The 13,854-nt window shown below is 38.6% G+C and overlaps 1 protein-coding gene across 2 annotated transcripts in view; it reads left to right on the forward strand.

The window, feature by feature from the left end:
- Positions 1-13,854, forward strand: part of LOC122554337 (ras-related protein Rab-3B) — a 175,428-nt gene that overhangs the window by 8,074 nt on the left and 153,500 nt on the right. For both annotated transcript variants that reach the window (XM_043699202.2, XM_043699200.2), the window contains exon 2: positions 4,735-4,962. In XM_043699202.2, the coding sequence (XP_043555137.1) occupies positions 4,735-4,962 (228 nt within the window). The remainder of the gene's footprint in view (positions 1-4,734; positions 4,963-13,854) is intronic.

The following is a 13,854-nucleotide window of genomic DNA, read 5'->3' on the forward strand; positions in this document are numbered from 1 at the left end:
GAGCTGTCATTACACACTCTGGAGCACGTTGGGCTTTAACCCTAGCCTCCTGGCTCAGAGGTAGGGACACTACCACTGTGGCATGAGAGTCCAATCCAATGAGTAATTGATTAACTTATTACAGGTTCAAGTCATTTATAGGTAAATACTGAGAAAACCAAGTTTGAATAGATCATAAGTAATTGTTGGTATTAAAAGATGTTTGCCCAAACTCATTGAGATCTCTAAAGACAGTGTGGATTCTTACATCTTATTCCTTTTGTCATATTGCCGAGTTAATACCAGACAGGTAAAATCATATAATTAAGGGTCCTCTGCATATGCCAAACGTGTATACCAGAAGATTATGCAGGTTCAATTTCTCATCTATTTATGTTAACAGATAAAATTTATGGATTGGGGATATGTAATTTTTATGGATAAGTACTATTTATCCAGCAACAGCAACATTGAAATTTTCCCTAATATTTTAACAACTGACATCCAGCTCCTAAAATTCATTCTGAATTTCATGTCACCTGCTGTGCAGAGATAACAGTCTACTTTGACACTCTGTTATCTACCTAGCTCTGATGTAAATCCAGCTCATGAGTTGAAATAGAATCAAGAAGCTGTAAACACTATGATTAGAATCCCCAGTTGTCCAGATTAAGAACAAAACACCTGACAGGCTGCTGTGGTTCAAGGCAGAGGTGAGTCGGCTGTTCAAATTCAGTTTGAATATATACAAAATTAAACTGAATGTGGCACCCAGAGTAAACAAAGGTATGGACTTTTGTGACAAATACCTACAAAAACACAATTTAAGATTCTTATGTATATGTTATCTTGTAGAAGGACATAATTATAGTGAAATTACATGTGAAAATGCTTAGAGTTTTTGAATCAATGTATTATTTGATATTGTGCTTTTTATTTGCAAGGCAGCACGATGGCTCAGTGATTAGCGGTTAGCACTACTGCCTCACAGCACTGGGGTCCCAGGTTCAATTCCAGCCTTGGGTGACTGCCTGTGCGGAGTTTGCACATTCTCTCCGTGTCTGCATGGGTTTCCTCCCACAGTCGCAAAGATGTGCAGGCCAGGTGAATTGGCCATGCCAAATTGCCCACAGTGTTAGGTGCATTAGTCAGAGGGAAATGGGACTGGTTGTGTTACTCTTCAGAGGGTCGGTGTGGACTTGTTGGGCCGAAGGGCCTGTTTCCACACTGTAGGGGAATCTAATCTAAACTTGTTAAGAGAATCTAATCAAAACTTTAGTTAGTAGAGAGTTTCTTAAAGAAACTCTCTACTAACTAAATTAATGAAGTCACCATTTGAACATTCATCAATGAGACAAACAATTCGGAACTTGTTGCATTTGCTCACGAATATTCTCTGTATTGATCTCAAATATTCGAAGAGTTCTTAGCCTCGGTACATTTTTTAAGGACAGCACTACATGACTAAATGGAAGGAATAGATGGAGTGTTTTTTGTGAGATATAGTAAGAAATTATATTAAGGCCAGAAAGACCCATCTTTAGCAAGTAAACTGCTTTACAGGTAATGTTAATTAATATTTCCTTTAGCAGGAAATAATGTAATTTAAACTAATTACACTAAAAAAGCTTTTAAGAACTGTTGTTGTACTATGCATCTTTTGTACATTAATAGGCGTGGTGGTCTTTCAGCCAGACTGGGTGCCGGCGTGGTCTGGACTGAAGAATTGTTATTCAGAACTTTTTATTTCTTTAGTTTTCTAATTTGTTTCTTTCCGAAGAATTTGTAAATGTAGGGGAATGGGTGTGGGTGGGTTGCGCTTTGGCAGGTCGGTGTGGACTTGTTGGGCCGAAGGGCCTGTTTCCACACTGTAAGTAATCTAATCTAATCTAATCTAATCTAATCTAATCTAATCTAATCTGTATCACAGTACCTTTGTATCTAAGGTGGTGCCATAAGTGGTGACTTGCAAACTTCTCACTGTACTCATGTGACAATAAAGCTAATTTTAAGAGGGTGATTGAATGCAGCCTTCTGTCTATACTCCTCCATTTGCTGATTCCAGGTAGCTTCTCCAAGGAGAAAGGGAATCTGAAAGCAAACACTGACCAGCAATTCCAAATTTAAAAGGATGTCCACACTGAAATTGAAAATTCACCTTCCTGCATACATCAGTGTTTCCCTTACTTTCAAAAGCATGAAACAGAAACTTCAAAAAAAATCAAGTAAGAAGAGAGGGTACAGAATTAATGAGGAGGAAGTGTTGATCAACTGTTGGTATTCAAAGTTGACTGGGACCAAATGAGAGCTGAAAATGTGTTGCTGGAAAAGTGCAGCAGGTCAGGCAGCATCCAAGGAACAGGAGAATCGACGTTTCAGGCATAAGCCCTTCTTCAGGAAGAAGGGCTTATGCCCGAAAAGTCGATTCTCCTATTCCTTGGATGCTGCCTGACCTGCTGCACTTTTCCAGCAACACATTTTCAGCTCTGATCTCTAGCATCTTCAGTCCTCACTTTCTCCTCTGGGACCAAATGAGATGCATCCAAGAATTTTGAAGGAAGTGAGAGTGAAAATTGCAAGGGCATTACTAGTCCTTCCTAGGCTCAGGAAAGATGCCAGAAAACTAGTGAATTACAAACATCATGTCCTTGTTCAAAGAAGGTTGTAAGTGTAAGCCCGGCAATACAGACCCGTCAGTTTGACGTAGTGGTGTGTGGAAGTTTCTCGATTCAAGATAGAATTAGTAGTGACATGGAAAGGGTTGGTTGATTAGAGACAGCATGGATTTCCAAAGAGGAAATCATATGAAACTAACTTATTGGAGTTTTTCAAAAAGGTAACAGAAAGGGTTGATTAGTGTAATACACTTCATGAGGTATGCATGGAATTTCAGAAGATATTCGATGCAGTGTCACAGAGCAGAGTTGTGAGTAAAGTTAGAGCTCATGGAATTAAAAAGGACAGTAGCAACAAGGATATAACATAAAAGGAAACAGAGTAATGGACAATAGATATTTTTCAGGCTGGAGGAAGATTTGTAGTGGAGTTCCCCAGGGTCAGTTTTTAAAATATGTTCATGAAATGCACAGTAGCTGGGCCATTTATTGCCCTGTGAACTGCTGCAATTTATTTGCTTTAGGTAGAGCCCCAATGCTGTCAGGGAGAGGGACCCTTGCAGCCTTTGCTTTTACTGATATATGATAATGATCGAGATCTTGGGGACAATTTCCAAGTTTGTGGAGGATACTAATCTTGGAAGAATCATAAACTGTTGAGGTCAAATGGACATAGACAAGTCAGTGAAGTGGACAGATCGATAGCAGATGAAGATCTATGCAGAGAAATGTGAAGTAATATATTTTAATAACAGGAACGTGGACAGACAATAACAAAATTGAGGGTGCAGGAGCAGAGAGACCTAGATGTATATGTGCACTGATTATTGTAGAGAGGACAGGTGGAGAGAGCAATTAATAAGGCACACAGTGGTCCTGGGTTTTATTAGCAGTGGCACAGTGAATAAAAGCAAGGAGATAATGATGAACGTCAATAAGACATATGTTATATTTCAGCTGGAGAATTGTGTCTTGTTTTGGGTATCACACTATAAGAAGAATGTGACTGCATTGGACAGAGTGCAGAAGAGATTTACATGAATGGTGGCAAGGGTGAGAAACTTCAGCTATAAGGATAATTTGGTGATGTTGTGACAGTTCTCCTTGGACTGAAAGAGATTTGGTTATAAGGGGGCTAGATAGAGTACATAGGGAGAAACTGCTTCAAAGTATAAAGAGCAAGAGGATACAGATGTTAAGTAATATGCAAAAGAAGCAAATGTAAAGTGGGAAAAAAGTTTTTATGCACAAGTGGATTGGGTTTAGAATGCACTATCTCAAAGTGTGGTGGAGGAAGGTTTAACTGAAACTTTCAAGAGGGAGTTGTTTCAGCTAAGTAATGTGCTCGGCTATAGGGAAAAGGCAGGATAACGGGACCTAAGTCATGATGCTCAGTTGGAGAGCCACAATGGCTTGAATGGTCTCCTTCTGCACTGTATCACTTATGTGATTCTGAGAGTAAAATATTCTTGCTTGGTTATCCTTTAATTAAAATGAATAGTCAATGAGTTGACCTTTTGAGTTATACAGTTTTCATTATAATATTTTTTCATAAGAATGTGTTATTATCATTGTTCAAATATCCATGTAAGTTTACAGAATCTTATTTATTCATGTCAGGAGGCCTCAACCCCTACAGCAGCCATATTCAACAGAAGCTGGAATAGAGTTTTGTTGGTATCTCTGGCTTTGCATGTAGGTTTAACCAAAGGATTCTGATCCCTCTGTATTCATTGTAGAAAACTGACAAGTTGTGCTCTGCTGATATCAGCTGAGCGTTTCTGTTAACTCTAATGGTTTCCACAAGATGTACACCGTAATGATTTAAGTACCAGAAGTATACATGTAAATCCTGAGGCATATGAGTGTTTTTAACAATACTTATTATAATAGAAAGAAAGAAGATGGCTCCTTTCATGATCTAAAATACAGTCACTGTTCCAATTCTTTCTATAACTAGTATATAAGGTTTTTTATAAATTGGTCTAGTTCCTGCGCTTTATCACCTCATGCTAAACAATTGCTATTATGGCAAAACCTCAAAATGCTCAATCCTTTCTTGTTCATTATTGCTTTGAATTTATTTCAGAGTGCCTATTTATAATTTTATGACAGGTTTTCTTTCATCTACAATTTTTAGATGGCTGCTGCAGCAGATTCTAGGTATGGACCGAAGGATGCATCTGATCAGAACTTTGATTACATGTTCAAGCTTCTTATTATTGGAAACAGCAGCGTGGGAAAAACATCTTTCCTGTTCAGATATGCAGATGACACATTCACATCAGCCTTTGTCAGCACTGTTGGTATTGACTTCAAAGTGAAGACTGTTTACAGAAATGATAAAAGAGTCAAATTGCAGATTTGGGTAGGTGTTATTCTTTTTTAATTATTCTCCCTAAATTGATTAAACACAGAACAAGATTAGCTATTGCATGAAGTTTAATTGGATAGAATGAAATGATAATAAGTTAAAGAAACACTGAAAAATAGACACGAGTATATTTAATATGTTGGTGGCGTCTCTTACTGGATTACAGTTCCACAGAGGATAGATTGCAGTGAGTGATTTGGAGCAGTGAGGAGCAGCAGTCTAATTCATTAGGAGTTCAGCTTAGGTAGAAATGGAACCTGAGATTCAGATAGGAAAATATAGACTTCTGGCTTAAACTGAAAGAAACAGCTCCATTTTGCTCTGAAGTTTGTGAGCAAATGCTGATTTGTTGCCGTGTTAACTGCATTCAAAATTTGATTTGTGTGAATTTAATCTGTGAATGAATATTGTGCTTTTTTTTTAGTTATTTCTACATGGTAAGTATTACAAAATATATTAAAATTCTGTCTTAATGTTCTAGTCTTTTATATAATATTCAAAAGTAACCAGCCTCTATTCACCAAACTATGTATCAATTTATTGACTAGACCAAGGGGAAAATGCACATGTAGGCACATTTAAGATGACAGCATCCAATTCACCTAGTGAAGATTTTAATTTTACATATTCCATGACCACATTTTGGGGAATAACAGTAAATTCCTAACAGTACATAAGGGAATCTGCTATGGCTCAGTTGATAACACTCTCTTTTCTGAATCACAAATTTAAAAGTTTCAAGTCCCATTCTGGAACTTGAGATAAAAAAAATCTGCTCTGACACTCCAGTGCAAAATTGAGAATGTGCTGCACTGTTAAGGGTGCTGTCTTTGAGCCTAGGTCCGCTATACCTGCTTAGGTGGTGTTAATTTGCAGTTAGCTCTATTTCTAAAAAAAAAGATTCTTCGCAGTGTTTTTGCCAATTTTGAGCTCTCAATTTACATCACAGAAAAGTTTATCTGGTTGTTATTATAATGTTGTTTGCGGGAGATTGCTGACCAAATTAGCTGCTTCATTTCTCATTTTACAACAAACTACAATTCAAAAGTACTCCATTGGTCGCAAAGAACTTTGAGTCAACTTGTTGTTGTGGAACGTATGATATAAATGTGCGTCTTTGTTCGAGAGACCACTAAAATGAGCCACCAGATTCTCGACTCTGATCTCCAGCATCTGCAGACTTCACTTCCAGCAGATTGTTTAGTATATCACCAAATGTGCATCTGGGCTTCTGATTAAGGTTATACAATTCATATACAGAAAATAAGTACACATGAGGTGAATATATCCAGGTATGGCAAATTTCTCAGTGTGCTGCCTGTACCTGTTGCTTGTAAGGGGGATCTATAAAGAGCTTGACATATCTACATGGGAATACCAAAGGAATACAATTGCTGCATTGATTTCATAAGAGCAACTGCTATAAAACTGTGCCATTGTACTAGGATGACATTCAAACAACATTTGAAACAGGAATTACAGCAAATCCTCACTTAACATTTCTCCATTTTGTGCTGTATACTTTATGTGAGTAGGAACTGAAATCTCATTTAATTTTGTGAAATTTGTTTGATGTTTCCCAAAAGCCTGACACAGGACTGTGTGACTCATTTGGGGCCATTTTGAAGCCGCCTCTCCAATTCTCCAACTTAGCAACTGTTGACTCTCCACATGCCAATCCTCTGACATGCAGCATCTCCATTTGTCTCATCTTTGATTTGCAGGCTCCCCCACTGTGGGCGGCACGGTGGCTCAGTGGTTAGCACTGCTGCCTCACAGTGCCAGGGACCCGGGTTTGATTCCAGCCTCTGGCGACTGTGGAGTTTGCATGTTCTCCCCGTGTCTGCGTGGATTTCCTCTGGGTGCTCCGGTTTCCTCCCACAGTCCAAAGATGTGCAGGTCAGGTGAATTGGCCATACTAAATTGCCCATTGTGTTAGGTGCGTTAGTCAGAGGGAAATGAGTCTGGGTGGGGTATTTCTTCAGAAGGTCGGTGTGGACTTGTTGGGCCGAAGGGCCTGTTTCCACGTTGTAGCAAATGTAATCTAATTTAACCCTCTTGCCTCATCTCCCAATCCTGACTTAGTGTCTTGCTGCTTTCTTCTCCTGAACCTGTATTCTCATTCAAATACAGATTAAATGGAAAACCAGAGTTCTGAGGTAGTGAAAGCTGTATTTTAATGATTGGGGCTATTATAATACATGCTGTCTTTCAAATGACTGTTGAAGTTGCTCGTCCTGTCTCTCACAGTTCACCTCCAGAGACCTCAAACACCATGAACATTCGGGAGAGGGAATTCTTGAGCAGAACTGTACGTTTTTATTTATTCATTCATGGGATTTGGGCATTGCTAACTGGCCAAGATTGATTGCCCATCCGTAGTTGCTCTTGAGAAAATGATGGTGAGCTGCCTTCTTGAATCACTGCAGCCTATGTGCTGCGGGTTGACCCAAAATGCTCTTAGGGAGGAGTTTCCAGGATTGTGATCTGGCAATAGTCAAGGAACGGCGATATATTTTCAAGTCAGGATGGTGAGTGGCTTGAAGGGAAGATTGCAGGTATTGGTATCTGCTTTCCTTGTCCTTCTCGATAGAAGTAATCATAGGTTTAGAAAGTTCTGTCTGAGGATCTTTGGAGAATTTCTGCAGTGCATCTAGATGATTGTAGCAGCAGTGTGTACTGAATGTCAGTGATGGAGGGAGTAAATGCTTGGGATGGGGTGCCTATCAGGTGGGCTACTTTATCCTAGTTGGTGTCAAGCTTCTTGAGAGAGTTGTTGGAGTTGGACTCAGCCAGGCAAATGGGGAGTATTGTATCACCTTCCCGACTTTTGCCTTGTGGACAGGCTTTGGAGTTTCAGGTGAGTTACTCATTGCTCTGACAAGCTCTTGAATGCCATTGAATGTCAAAGGGTGGTGTTCAGATAGTCTTTTGTTGGAGATGGTCATTGCCTGGCATTTGTGTAGCATGAATGTTCCTTGCCACTTGTAAGTTGAAGCCTGGATAATATCCAGATCTTATGCATTTGAACATGAACTGCTTCAGTGTCTGAGCAGTCGTGAATGCTGCTGATAATTGTGCAATCAAGGCAAACACCCCTATTTCTGATCTTAAGATGGAGGGAAGGTCATTGATGAAGCAGCTGAAAATGATTGAACTAGGACACTACCCTAAGGAACTATTGCAGAGATGTCCTGGATCTGATCAAAAAACACGTTGATTCCTACTGGGTACCTCTGCACGATCAGAATTCACACTTTCATAACCCTGGGGCTCCGGTTTTGGGTTGGATCTGCAGCTTGAACTGGAACACAGGCTCAGGAGGGGAGGGGAGAGGAAAGGATAAATGAGGGAGCAGGGGGTTCAACAAGAGTATGATGAGAAGAGACTGCAAATCAGAGGCAGGGAGGGGAAGGATTTACAGCAGTTAAATTTCTCTGGGATCTGGAGATGCAGTATACAATATTGGCTGTGAGCAGGAAGTACTGTATATACAAAATTACAGTTTTCTTTTATACTTTTAAATTCATTTTATTTACTAAATTAGTAATTTAGCAATGTAAAGTAGTTCAGCTCACAGGGTATAAATTTTCCATTTTTGTTCCCTGTGATATGGAAAGTCCTACTGGAAACTTAAATTTGCAGTTTCCCACATTTAGTATTCAACAATATTTTAAAATATCCTTGACTGTAGCATATTGCATCATACTTCTTAGTTTTAATGCATCAAAAACTAGCCTGTGGTCTTGTCTGAGTGTTTTGCAAATTATTTTGTCCAATCAAACTCCTTAGACAGCTCTGTTTCTTTTTCAGATGTGATACCATCTTTCTGTGATGACCTAGCATGATTTACCAGGATAGATGTCATACTTTGTAGATAAAACCATTAATTCAAGTTTACTCCAAACCTATTCTGCTTAATGGCTAAGCCTAAATATTGAAAGATCCCCAAAGCTTGACTTCCAATTTTAACTTCCTTTTAATTTTATTTATAACAAATTGCTCAAATTCCACAGAATCCCTATGGAAAAACATTGACACCTTCATAAAGGTGCCTGAGAGTTTCCTTTTCTGCTGACAGTAGAACATTGCAGAATTCATGCTGTTGGTTGAGAACAACTAAATTTAAAAAAACCAAATTTCTCTAATGGAGAAATACCATATTCTATTCTATCATTTAATTTCCCCAGTTTCCTTCCTACATTGCTTACTTCTTTAGATGGTTTCTGAAATTTTGCTCTCTGCAAAAATGTGGCATAGAAATGAGACAAGTTAGGTACTAATTAGATGCAAATGTTGGATTAAGTTAGTGAAATCCTGAACTCACTGATTAAATCTGAAGGGGAAGCTTTGAAATTTTTTCTTGATGTCAAGATACTCACGTTTTCATTTTCACTGTATTTTCCCATATGTCTCACCATTGCCCCTGCTGTTAAGGAGAGTTGAAAATTCTGCCCTAAAACCCATGAGTACTTACTTTCCTAAATCTAATGATAACAATGAAATATAATTGAGTACTGTACAACATTGTAGTTATCTCGATGAACAAGTAATCTTGAAGTCTGGAGTAAAATTTCAGATATAAATTCAAATTCCACTATGGTGTCTGGGGAATTTAATTAGATAAATCTGGAATTAAAAAGCTAGCATTATACTGGTGACCAAGTAATTGCCAGATTGTTGTGAAATCCATCTGTTAACTAATGTCCTTCAGGGAAGGTAATCTGAGATCTTTACCCAGGCTAGCCTATGTATGGCTCCAAATCAATACAATGTGGTTCACTCCTGATTGTCCTCTGAAATGGCCGAGCAAACCACTCAGTTGCAGGAAGGTGACTCACCACCATTTTCCCAAGTGCATTAGGGATCGTGCACCAATGTCTACCGTACACTCCTTAGATGAATGAATGAATGATTTTTAAAAATTGATTTTTTTTTTACATTTAGCAACTTAATGAGAACAAGTTACCTATTATTAGGAGAAACAAATTCTAATTATTCATAATGATGTTTAGTCATATAGCTATTTTTTGAATTGAGTTACTGCAGTTCCCTTTGCAATATTATGGAGTTTACTTTTAAAAATAAAATAAGGAAAATATAATTTTAAATAATTATTTCTATACATAAGAAATACACTCTTGAAATTAAAGCTATTTAACTTTTCTCTCTAGCCTGTTAGAGAATAATGGTCAGCTGTTGGGTCCTGACAAAATGGGTGTTGATTTCACATTATATGCTAACTTGAATGTTGAGGTGAGACTTGGAGATATTGGGCAGAATAACACCAAAAATCAGCTAAGTGTTAATTTCGGGGAGTTTAAGGGAGGGTTTCTTTCTGTGAACTCAAGTAAATTATCTCATGCAATTCTCCACAGATTGCTTCATTATGTATACACCACGCCTCTATAAGAAAAAAAGAAATGGGAGCGGGAATAAAAAAAATCACCTCAAATCTGTCTCCCCACTACTTTACGATCTGCTTCAGGCCTGAAGCGCTTTTTCATGCCAGTGCCTCAGAGCCTTCAACTCTTCAATATTTGAAAAATCTATCTATCCTCTCTTTTAATACCTTCAGTGGCCTAGCCTCTACAGCTCTCAGGTAGAGAATTTTACATATTCACTACTCTCTGGGAGAAATTTCTTTGCATCTCAATTTTAAATGAGTGCCTCCTTATTCTGTAACTATGTCCCCTGCTTTAACATTCCTCCAATAATGAAACATCTTCTCAATATCAACCCTGTCAAGCCCCTCAAAATTTTGTTTAATAAAATCACCCCATATTCTTCTAAACTCTCATAAGTAATTCTTGATAATTCAACTCCTTTATCCCAAGAATCAGCATAGTGAATCTCTTTTGGAGAATCACAAATGCCAATGTATCCTTTCTTAACTGTGGGGACCAAACTACACAATGTTGGCCATGCTTTGGATTCTTTGACCAGTTTCTGTGTGAATCCTTTTTTACTTAGGTGCTATATATGTGAGGTGAACAAAAAGGCCAGGTCAACTTGCAATTCAATGCAACTTTATTCACAAAATAAACTAAAGACACAAAAGACCAAATATTATCTGAAGTTATGCTTTTTGCTATAAAATTCCTGCTTCTTACATTAATTACTTTAGTAATCACATCATTAAGTCTTTGTCACAATCCTTTACTAAACTACCATTGGCTACCAGACTAGGACTAGGTACTACCCATGCAGTAAAACTTGGCCAAGCTGTGTACTCAGCTCTGTTGAATTTGGTGAAGGTTAGTCTTGCCTATGGTCATCCTTGCTGTCTCCAGGTAGTCTGCTGCTGGGCCAGGTCAGGTCTTTGCTGAGGTAAATGTTGTTAGATATCCCATCTAAATGTTGTTAGATGTCCCTTCTTAGATGCACCCTGCTGCATCCTTCCAGAATGGTCTCTGGCACTCAGCAAATTGGACTTCCAGGTCAAGGTCACATCCAATGGGACCTCAATACCATATATGGAAAATGTTGGGCTGCCTTCGGCATCCATTCCCCAATGTGTCAAGGGCACATTCACCTCTACACACATGATCATGGCAAGAACTTGGGGCTCTGGCAAGTCAGTTTGTATATACTCCAATACACAAACCAACTTTGTTTGCCAGGGCACGTCTGGGCTTGTACTTACTTGCCTTTGTCTTGTGCGGATACTTGGTTTTGACCTGTCTAGAAAGATTCATTGAACCTGGCTGCTCAAAGTTTGCCAATTTTGGTTTCGGGCTTAGCCATTCAGGCCCCGAACTATCTGACCACAACAGTATTCCAGAGTACTCCAGGTGGGGCCTCGCCAACACCCAGTACACAATTGTAACTAGATTTCTCTATTTTTAAACTCCACTGGTTATGTCTTTCCAAATTAAAAAGAGACCCATGTATCCTGACTCTCATGCTTCTGTGCACTAACCAATCCTCAATCCTTATTTCGATATTACCCCTCAGACCATGAGCTCCTGTCATGTGGAAAAATATTTTGTGTGGCTCCTTATTCAATGCTCACTAATTCCCCCATATCAACTTTGCTTGTTAAATCCTCAAAGAATACTAGCAAATTTGTCAAGCATGATTTTCCTTTCATGAAATGAAGCTCTTTTTGTTGGCATTAAGCATTCTAAATGTCCTGCGGTTTCTTCTTTAATAATAAACAGTTGCATTTACTGATGACTAAATAGTTAGCCTAATTAGCTATAGTTTCCTGCTTTCTGTTATCCCTTTCTTGAACAGAGGCATCACATAAGCAGTTTTCCAATCTGCATGGAACCATACGAGAATCCATTGAGTTTGAGAATATTTCAACCAATGCTCACACTATCTCTGCAGCCACTTCCTTTAAAACCCAGGCAACCTGCCTGCTTGTCAAATACTTAGGTTCTTGTAATAGTCTCTATCACAATAAACATTCTCCTAATAATGCCTTACTTATCTAATATCTTTAGGATGTTTTTAGTATCTGTTACCAGGAGGACCAACGCAAAATATTAGTTTAAGATATCTTCCATTTTCCTGTTCCCTATTATCAATTCCTCAGTTTCATTCTCCAGGCATCCCACACTACTTTATCTTATCGCTTATATAATCATAGAAGCTCTGCTCTTTGTTTTTATTTTTCTTGCCAATTTGCTTTCATTGTCAATTTTCTCCTTTTTCATTTGCTTTTCAGTCATCCACTAGTGGTTCTTAACTGCATTCAGTGCAGTTGAGAAACTGGTTTTGCTGCATTCAATGCTTTAATTTTTGATTGGATACTCCTTCTGAATCCTATTTGCATAAAAATTTAACATAGCTATCTCCCTGACAGCCATTGTGACAGGATAGCCACCGATCCCTTCAGATCTCAAGTCTAGCTCGAGCAGGTGGCATAGTCCTGTGATAGCGTACCAGGACACCCAAGTGTTTATCTGGAGGAAATAGCATTGGGATGGTAGAGTCTGGCCCTCCTGTACTTCCACTTTATATACAGAGCAGCAACTCCTTCATGTGGAGGCTGTTGGCAGCTGTTCTAAGTAAGTGCTTGTCCTGAACTTGCAGATGCATTTGTTCCTCTTTCATTCCTCTGCAGTGCACTGCAGTTACAGTGATGGTAACCCCTGCTGTGCCTGGATCAATTGGTCACAGTCCCACACAAGTTAATTGGGACTATCAGAAACAGAACAGGTCCTTTTGTAATGTGAGCAATCTGCATTTGCATTATATGCAAACTGTGGCTTAACATAGTCCTCCATGTAAATCTGCTCTACTGTGCAATGAGATCATGATTGATCTGATGATCCTCAACTCCATCTCCAATGAACATTTACCCTGTAACCTTTGACTCCTTTACTTATCGAAAATATGTTCTTTTTGGAACGAAATCAGTCCTCCATACCAAGAGCATTGTGCTTGACTTTTAACTGTCCTCTGAAATGATGAACCAAGCCATTCACTTGTTAGATTTGTACATTAAATGCTACCCTCATCCTGTGGATAAATCAAATAAAACCTGCGCAATGTAAACCAATCCTACTTCCAACTCAGTCACTGAAGAGACAACTAAGAACTCAACTGAGATTTTTGTTATCCCTGGCACAGATTATTGAAACTAACCATGGTATACTATGCTAATTCAGTGTTGACGCCTGGAAGCTCTGTAATCTTTATGGCTTAAAATTGCACTAGATCCTATAGCTGTGGGGATGATCTCTGCATGAGTTCTTAGGACAAGAGTTTGCAGGAGGTTTGAAATAATTTAACTTAAATATCCATTTGATGTAATTTGAGTGACAATACACTGCCAACAGCGAGAAATTTGGATTGGCAGTGATGGTTTTTGAAGTGAAAGAATGCAAATATAGAATAATTAAAGATACAGGAGTGTTGGTGTGTTCTTCCTGT

Source organism: Chiloscyllium plagiosum, unplaced genomic scaffold, assembly GCF_037043375.1.
Source record: "Chiloscyllium plagiosum isolate Xiang-an unplaced genomic scaffold, Cpla_swu_hap1 HiC_scaffold_9, whole genome shotgun sequence".
Taxonomy (NCBI): domain Eukaryota; kingdom Metazoa; phylum Chordata; class Chondrichthyes; order Orectolobiformes; family Hemiscylliidae; genus Chiloscyllium; species Chiloscyllium plagiosum.